Source organism: Octopus bimaculoides, chromosome 4 (genome assembly GCF_046866305.1).
Source record: "Octopus bimaculoides isolate indiv1 chromosome 4, ASM4686630v1, whole genome shotgun sequence".
In the NCBI taxonomy this organism is placed as follows: Eukaryota; Metazoa; Mollusca; class Cephalopoda; order Octopoda; family Octopodidae; genus Octopus; species Octopus bimaculoides.
Genome location: NC_142931.1, coordinates 135,258,480 through 135,268,479, shown reverse-complemented (window position 1 = coordinate 135,268,479; position 10,000 = coordinate 135,258,480). Strand labels below are relative to the sequence as shown.

Below are 10,000 nucleotides of genomic sequence, written 5' to 3'. Positions count from 1 at the left end.
ATATATAGAAGATAGATATTCAAAGATTAAATCTTGTTCAAAGCCTCTTCTCTTACTTCTCTTTTTACCTCCTTCCTGTTATTCCTTCACTTTGATTCCTATTTCTAATATTTCTACTCATTCTTTCTCTCCTGTTTTATCTCTTTCTGTTCACAATATCCCTGAGTGATAACATTACGTAATATGAACATCATCTGACCTCTTATTCTATTGTTAATTCAATACAATTTAATGTCTCCAACAAAGACACTGTCTCATAATGTTTTCTATAATCAATTTATTCTTCATATGATTTCTAAAAGGTTATTTCTATATATTATTTCTAAAAGCAAACTAAACACATTTGTGAACTACAATACAAGCGATAGTTTGAATTATTTCGATGCAAATCTGTTTGACTTCAATAACCTCGCCTTTCGACACAAGTGTCAAAACAGAAAGAAGTTTTAAAATCTCACTCACACACTCGCGTGCAAATACATAAATGAACAGTTTTGAAAATCGTGCTGAGCTTCTAATCAAAAATGACTATTTATTGTTACTTCCTTGATTCCTGCTTTCGAAATATTCAAATTGATTCCTTATCATATATGTGTCAAACCTAAGTTTCCCTGTCTACATACATGCAGTTTCGCGTTAATTCTATTTTTTCCCTCCTGTCTTTTTTGTCTTCACCCCACCCGCCTCCAACTGTAAAATAATGATCCTATAATTCAGAATAAATATCCCATTTTTTCCCTCCTGTCTTTTTTGTCTTCACCCCACCCGCCTCCAACTGTAAAATAATGATCCTATAATTCAGAATAAATATCCCATTTCTCCCCCAATATATTAAAGTGTTCGGATCTTTGGGGTTTGACGGGCAACATTTTTTTTTTGTAGTGTTTTTGGTACCGAAACACTTTCAAACTTCGAATATTTGTATATTTTGTGGTATAGAACAGATAAAAAAATTTTGTATTCGAAGTTATTTTATGTAAAAAAAATTGTCGTATTTCGGTAATTTCAACCAATCACTGACGTCTATTGAGGTGAAAACAATTAATGCCGTAACGGTGTCATGGGATCTTTTCCCTTGAATAAAATTAGTCCCGTTGTTTGTCAACAACAACTACCCGTGTTACTCTTATTTATGACATCGTTCGTGCGTTTGTACTGGTTTTAGCTTTAGGGTTTTAGGGTTAGGGTTCGGGTTTTAGAGTTAGGGTTAGTTTTAGGATTACGGTTAGGGTTATGATTATTTTTGCCATAACCTTAACTCTAACCCTATAACTCATAACCATAACCCTGACCCTAACCCTAATCCCAACCCTAACCCCAACCCTAACCCTAAAACCCTAACCCTAAAACCCTAACCCTAAAACCCGAACCCTAACCCTAAAACCCTAAACCCTTACTAGGGAATAATGATATAATTAAACAGGGAATAATACACTTGACACCGAACAGCAGTAACTGTATTCAGCTGAATAGACGTCAGTGATTGGTTGAAATTACAGAAATACGACAACTTTAACATGAAATAACTTGCGATGTACAATTTTTTGTTAAGAAGGTTAAGAGAAGAAGTTGTTTTATATGACACATTCTACCAGTGTCCCAAGTTTGAAAGTGTTTCGTTAAGAAAACAAATGTTGCCCGTCAAACCCCAAAGATCCAAGTGTTCTTAAATTATTTCTTTTCGCTGTCTTCCCAATTTGCTGCGACTAAGTATATTGCTTATAATATATTCACTACAGAAAGGAAATAACAACGAGATTGTTGTCACAAGTAAAAGAGAACAAAAACTCTGCCTGTCACTTTTCCTAATTGAAATTGCCGGCTTCAGTTATAATCATGCCACAAACCACCTATAGTTGTTTATATATATACATGTATGTGTGCATGTGGTGTGCGTGTATCTATCTGTGTGTGTGTGTGTGTGTGTGTGTGTGTGTGTGTGTGTGTGTGTGTGTGTGTGTGTGTGTGTGTGTGTGTGTGTGTGTGTGTGTGTATACAAAATAAAGAAAATGGAGAGTTTGAGCACAGCAAAATCAATTTATTTATATAATAGTCAATTTCATAACGCCTGCGCGCGTTTCAATATCTACCTTCATTCATATTTTATAATTCATATTTTACAATCAAAAGTTACATTATGAATTTAGAAGGTAAAAACCTCTTCCGGGCAAAAATTGACATATTCATTTACATCCTAATAGATGTAGTGTTCAATACAGATTGAAAGACAGCATGTGAAATTCATAATGCAATTTTTAATTGTAAAACATGAATGAAGGTAAATATTGAAACGCGCATAGGCGTTATGAAATTTACTATTTTGTAAATAAATTGATTTTGCTGTGTTCAAACTTTCCATTTTCTTTATATTATATTACTAAAATTCTGTTCTCATACATTGAAACATCCATAAATTAATCGATATAGAGAGAAACCGGTTTACGCTTGGATGTAAGACATCTCTAGAAAGAGCAATTTCTTTCAATACAAAACTATATATATATATATATATATATATATATATAAATGATAGGACAGTGAAAACAAACAGGAAGGGCTGCTAAGCCTAAACAAAGTTATCAGAAGAAGAAGAAGAAGAAGAAGAAGAAGAAAGAAAGAAAGTATGTTGCAGGCCGTGAAATACATACATAATTAAAACAATAATAGTGTAACAGAAATAACTTTAGAGCAGCCAGTGGCATGAATATGAACAATAAGAACAAATAAAAGTAAATAAACGATACAACATAAATTCTTTGACTTATTGAAATTCGAGAAAAAAACATTTGAGAGAAAAATTTACCTTCAGGCAATTACAGCCAATTCTAAATGAGAAGGCGGGCTGATATCGGAAATTGAATTCTCCGACATTGATATGTCATTAAGGAAAAGTCTGATTGTATGGAGACCAAAAAAAAAGACAGCTACGGACACGTGTTTCTACCTCACAATAGGTGTCACACACACACACACACACACACACACACACACACAGATATATATATATATATATATATATATATATACATAGATGTTAAGTTTTGTTTTATGTCGAGTAATAATAAGAACAATTTTATATTAAACCGAAAAATTAATATTTTTTGCAGAATATATGTGTATCATGGTTTTACAAGAACTGGTGTGACAGTGACTTCGAAGTTTCAGCCTTCGTGGACTATGCATACATACACACATGTATATCCATGTAACTCAGCCTAAGTGGAGGTGCATGGTTTAGTGGTTAGGGTGTTGGGTTCAAGATCGTAAGACTGTGCTTTCGATTCCTGGACCCGGTGTTGCGTTGTGTTCTTGAGCAAAACACTTCATTTCACAATGCCCCAGCCCACTCAGCCGGTAAAAATGAGTAATACTTCAACGGACCGACATAGCGTCCAGAGTGGAATATACACACCAGCGAAAGTGGGAAACCAGTCCTATCTTCCTCACAGAGTACCGTGGATCAACCAACTCGGTGATTAATATCTTTTGAGATTCTAGACTTTTTGTTTTATTGATCTAACAACAAAATAGCAATCTGCTCCTTGCATCCAACACATAAATCTTAAAATCCTTTTTTAATTCCGTATTTTGGTGTCTAGTTTGATTAAGTGATAATTACCATGTCTCCGAAATAAATCATCGCATGATTTTAGTTTTTTTTTTTTTTTTAGATATGTCGGTATTCTTGTTTGTTCCTAAGTCAGTCTTCATCGAGCAAATCTATGATCAAAAGCATTCCAGTTGTGACCACCCTGTCTTGTTTTGGGTGTATAGGATTAAGGACTAAATTATTTAATGCGTCCTTTATTTGAGATGATAAGACGTGATCTGAGATTTCACTGCGATTTCACACAGCTTAGACAACCGTGTTCTCTCTCTCTCTCTCTCTCTCTCTCTCTCTCTCTCTATCTCTCTCTCTCTCTCTCTCACACACACACACACACACACACACACACACACACACATTGGCTGAAGTACGAGTGCTTCAACGTCTAAAATAAATTAAATATTTAGTTAAAGATAAAAAGACAAAAAGATATTACAATTAGTAAGTAAAACTATATAAAGCCAGACAAATGCTTTTAGTCAATGTGAAAGAGAAACAATAGAAAATTTCTACTTACTGTCGCTTTCTGGACTGTCTGTTACAACATCTGAAAGAAATAAACGAATTGATTTTCAAACACAGGTACAGAAAAAAATGGTATTTAGATGTTATCATCATATTTTGGTCCCAGATCAACCCTCATTGAGAAGAAATGATCAAAGATATTCTCATCATGAATAGGACATTATCCTATGTGAATATTTTTTACCACTTTTGTAAAAACAGTATGATGTGATTTGAAGGTCATTTGTCGTTATGTCTTTAACAGGATAAACGACCGAATATATGTGTGTACGTGTGTGTGTGCGTGTGCGTGCCTGCGTGTGTATGTATATGTTTGTATGTATGTATCTTTGTATGTATGTATGTATAAGGATGGATGGTACTGGTGGTATTGTGTGAGTACACTGCCCTATGCCCCTTGTGTAATAGAAAGCATCATATTCATACTGTGGAAATGTATCACTGATCTGTTTACCTGTTGTTCTGTAGAAATGGATAGAGATTATGATAGCTGCGGTCACACAGAGAACGAAAACGAACAGCCAGAACACTGTACAGCAAACTTTCAGCCGGAAGTGGGTTGTTTCATAATCATTAGCAGCTTCATTAAATGAATAGGAACGTGACAAGCGGCCGACTGATTCCCGCGTTAGACTGGCGTCTGGAGGTTGTCTCCAACGCCACATGTCGTATGGAGAAGTCCGACTGGGCTGCCAATCAAGAACACTCAAACTGTGTATGGGTGGTGAATAAAATCCCGGATTGCCGACGTCGACATACTTCTTAGATTTGTCAAAAGGAGACAGTGCCATCTATAATTAAACAAAATAGAAAAGAAAATATTTTAGAGATTTCAACACTGAGATTAATTTAATGATCATGAAAGAGACTCCAAAGAAAAATAAGAGTGGCCGGTCGTTTTCAAATCACTATCTGTTTTATTGTTAAAAGTTGAAAATGGAACAAGACGGTTCCAAGAAAAGAAAGCAAAATCGGAAAATGAGACTTGTGTTGTAGTCTGCTTCTGTAACAAAATGTAAAAGCACGTCTTGTCTTTAGGAAGGAAGTGGAAGAAAGAAAGATGGATAGCCATTAGCCTAACTTAACGCATCACTGCGTCCTTCCTCTGTTTCTTCTTTGTCCCTCTGTCAGTGACCGTGACTATGTCCGACTGACTGTGTCCGCCTGATTGTCTATCTGTTCTTTGCTCGTCTTTTTATAAGCAATGTTTAGCTTAATCAAAGCTTAACAGATTTGTAATAAACAACTTCCGATTCGTCACTATTTTTGCTGACATCAGTTAGTGAAATTTATATGTAGCTGTTAAATGTCTTTGATTAGTTATTTTCTTCTTTCCTTTTTCATGATGTCATCACTCAGTTTAAAAGATCTTGTTTTGTGCTTCAGGAAACCTTCTAACTGGGTTACAACAGGGTTCAACCTGCTGCAAATTCATTTTTGTGGGAGCGACAGTTTTGTTTTTGTTTGTTTCAGGAGTTTCTAAAGGAAAAGATAACTTGATCTTTTCAGTACTGGTGCGGTTAACTAAGCATTCAAAATGTTTAAGTCATGTAATAGCAGCAAAAACGTCTTATCCTTATAATACATTAAAGAATTACGAAGCGAAAATATCAAAGGAACCTTAAATATGGAATGTTTTCAAATACGAAACAAGAAATATTGCAGATCATGCCATATTTTTAAAAAATAACTTTTTAGTTGCAATTACAAGACTAACATTGAGGTCTAGGAACAAAAATTAATATCTAGTATTGCGATGACTTACATAAAAGTTATATGTTATTATCCTAATATGAAAAATATCAACTACAAGGTGTTTTACTAGTATCGCTTGTTTTGGCGTGTGGGGTGTGTGAATTAGCCCAGAACGTCAGACAAAATGGCTTGTAGTAGTTCTCTGGTTCTTTGTCTTAGGGTTTCCCGGAGTAAACTTCGCTTTTCATTACTCAGGAGTCAACTACTAGAGTAAATTTAATCGACTATTCGTTTTCTCTAAAAAAAGTTTCGAGATTTGTGTTTATGTCCGAAACACTACGTGGTAGTATCAAAAAGTTCCCGGACTAGTTCTGTAGCGCACCATCAGATGGCGGAACATGGTTGCGTGTGCAGTGAGAGCTAGCAGCGACCTAGCCCTCACTCGCGTCGGTAATTGGCAGAATTGTTACAGCATTGGTATTTCTAGTATTTGTTCCGTCGCTTTATGTTCTCAGTTCAAATCCTGCCAGCGTCACGACTTTGCTTCTTTGCATTCGTTTGTACCACATTAACAGCAGTTAATTCCTAGCCGTGGAGGCGCAATGGCCCAGTAGTTAGGGCAGCGGACTCGCGGTCATAGGATCGCGGTTTCTATTCCCAGACCGGGCGTTGTGAGTGTTTATTGAGCGAAAACACCTAAAGCTCCACGAGGCTCCAGCAGGGGATGGTGGCGAACCCTGCTGTACTCTTCCACCACAACTTTCTCTCACTCTTTGTTTCTGTTGTACCTGTATTTCAAAGGGCCAGCCTTGTCACACTGTGTCACGCTGAATATCTCTGAGAACTACGTTAAGGGTACACGTGTTTGTGGAGTGCTCAGCCACTTGCACGTTAATTTCACGAGCAGGCTGTTCCGTTGATCGGATCAACTGGAACCCTCAACGTCGTAAGCGACGGAGTGCCAACAACAACAAATTCCTAACCATAAATTTGATTAACTACAGTGATACCTCAAAGAGTAAAAATAGAGTTTCTGAAGAATATGAGCTGCCAACTGAACAACAATTGCAAGAGTCAAATGAAAGACTCAAAGGAAATAGTCAAATGAAAAATCATTCGCAAAATTTTAGCTATCGTATTCTTCTCTATTCCAATTGAAAAAAAAAAGAAGCCATTTCAATAAAAGTTTTACACTTTTTAATACCACCATCCTTAATACCATCAAAAAGTTCACAACAAAATCTATAAAAGAATCTAAGTTTCTAGACACATCAATAAGAAATTACTCCTGTTGAACGTCAGTGCGGCTATTCGAAAGAATTGCAATAATCTCTTAAACAGCTACTATTATCGCTCTTATTGGTTAATATTGATGACCCTTCAGTGAAAGTTATGACATCAAGGGTTACATTTTAAGTCGGCTTTCAGTCGTTTTGTCACGAAATGATTACAGCGGATTGCAGTGTTTCGTCTAAATGTCAATACCTCTTGATATTTAGCGACAGCCAAATTGTTTAGTCGCTGATATTTGGCAATCTCTTATTACATCATTTAAAGTATTGACCTTCATTTTCGTAGATATTTCAGTTATTCACAATTTGGTGTCCTAGGCAGCGTTCAACTGGGCTCTGTATTTAACTCCAGCGGGAAAAAAATTGTCTATCGTATGAAAACAAAATACATTTCCTGACGAAAATCAACGAGTAAATTATACGAAACTATAGCATTTACGTTTTGTAATCATCAATTATATGCGTCATGTAACTGGCATCCCGTCGGTTACGGCAACGAGTATTCCAGTTGATCCGATCAATGGAACAGCCTGCTCGTGAAATTGACGTGCAAGTGGCTGAGCACTCCACAGACACGCGTACCTTTCTTAGCGTAGTTCTGTGGATGATTCTGCTTGACACAGAATGTGACAAGTCTGACCCTTTGAATTACAGGCACTACTCATTTTTGTCAGCTGAGTGGACTGGAGCAACGTGAAATAAAGTGTCTTACTCAAGGACACAACGCGTCGCCGGGAATTGAACTCATGACATTACGATCATGAACCGAATATCTTAACCACTAAACCACGCGCCTTCACTCATGAACACTAAGACACACTAGGCCGGAGCTTAACCCGGTTACTATGGCATTTAAGCGACTGAGAGGACATCAGTTACCGTGTGTGTTTCGGGGTTAACTTCCCAGCTATTGCTGGAAATCATTTACAGCTGATAGAATTGGAGCAACGTGAAACGAAGCGTTTTGATCGAGAAAACAACGCATTACCCGGTTCTGGAATCGAACCCACAATCTTGAGATTGTGAGTACAGCACCCCTAACCACTAAGCCACGCGCGAAATATGGTTGCGTGATTAAGGAAGTCGCATCGCAACAATGTGGTTCCCTAGTACTGGGCTTATTAATAGTTTTAGGCCAGTCAAAGTCTTCTGCGTGAATTTTGATAAACAGAGATTATGCGGAGACCCATCGGGCTGTGTGAATGCGCGCGTGCATGTGCCTGTGTGTGTGTGTGTGAGAGAGAGAGAGTGAGAGAGAGAGAGTGTGTGTGTGTGTGTGTGTGTGTGTGTGTGTGTGTGTGTGTGTGTGTGACATATACAAATAACATGAAAGCAATAGAAGACTTCCCTACGATCGACCAACGAGAATTTTCTATTCACCATTTATTGACTTCGAACCTTCTCCAAGATTTATGCTTTAACGAAAGTTAGAGGCTGCCTTACTCCCAATAGTCTTACTGTGCACTGGACAGTGACTTGAAATTTTAAATTTCCGCATACATACATTCATAAATACATACATACATACATACATACATACATACATACATACATACATACATAAATACATACATACATACATACATACAACAAATTCGCACAAAAACCGAGAGATATTCAGACTCACGGGGGAAAAGCAAAAGAAACTGAAGCGATTTCTCCAAAACCAAACTTTTAGTCGCACAGTGAAGGTTTGTAAGACATTCCAAAAATTCTCCATCAGAGACTCTTCAGATGAATAGATGCATACATCCAAGTGTGTGCATCCTCAGCTCAACCAACACATGAACTCAAGCACATATTTGTAAACACCGAGAACTTTTTTTTAACTCAAGAAGTCTTGTCACTTTGTTAGCGACCAGTTTGAACTCTTTCAAGAACTTAAATAAAACTCGAAGAAAAAATCATACATGCATACATATATACGTAAATACGTACGTACATACGTATGCATGTATATATGTACGTATGTATGTATGTGTATATATAATACCATTTTGTAAATGCGTATATTTCTTGACCTTTGCATGATCTTTAATGGAAAGTTATTCCGCTTCAACGAATGAGCTGAGAAAGCAAAATATAAATGTTAAAAGTTATTTAATGACTAACGTTCTGTTGTCAGAGCCAGCGCTTTCTACTGCTAAGTTCATTGACCAGACACACAGATCTGCTCTCACGAAACTATTATAATCTTTTAAATATACAGATCATTTACTTCATTTCTTTCGTTTGACTAAACAGATTCTATTCCTTTTCCTTCGATCCACCTTATTTGATATCTTCGAAGATATCCAATCATACTCAGTGAATTTATATTTGTTTACAGACAGAATTTTAGACAACCAATTTGAAATTAATATGCTTGGTAGAACTTATATTTGCATTTCTTTTTAATCGATGATTTAATTGAGAGAGTTTAGGTGAGACAGATTTTCATATCTAATGTGAAAATTCAACTAAATACAAGTTCCTAGACAGAAGCATTTTGTTTCAAAAATGTAAATCCTAATTTTCAAATTTACTCTATAAAAAAGAAATAGGTTCCGTAAAGCTAAAGTTGAAGTAAGTAATTTTCTATTTTCTTTATATTGATCGGAAATTTGAAGAAAAACTGTTTTCCATTTGAGTTTCATTTCCATTCTCAGACATGATTGAAGTTGCAGTCATGCATCAAAACTCGTATGTTTATCATGTGTGGCAAGAAGTTTGCTTCCCAACCACATGATTCTGGGTTCAGTCCCACTGCGTGTCACCCAGGAAAGTGTTTTCTACTATAACCTCGGACCGACCAAAGCATTGTGAATGGATTTGGTAGACGGAAGCTGAAAGAAGCCCATCGTGTGTGTGTGTGTGTGTGTGTGTGTGTGTGTGTGTGTGT

General features: G+C 36.5%; 1 protein-coding gene across 1 annotated transcript in view; it reads right to left on the bottom strand.

Moving 5' to 3' along the window:
* Nucleotides 1-10,000, bottom strand: part of LOC106880168 (uncharacterized) — a 112,528-nt gene that overhangs the window by 95,308 nt on the left and 7,220 nt on the right. The window contains exons 2-3 of the mRNA XM_014930013.3: nucleotides 4,587-4,923; nucleotides 4,125-4,154 (exon numbers count right to left, since the gene is read on the bottom strand). Coding sequence (XP_014785499.1) covers nucleotides 4,125-4,154; nucleotides 4,587-4,923 — 367 coding nt within the window. The remainder of the gene's footprint in view (nucleotides 1-4,124; nucleotides 4,155-4,586; nucleotides 4,924-10,000) is intronic.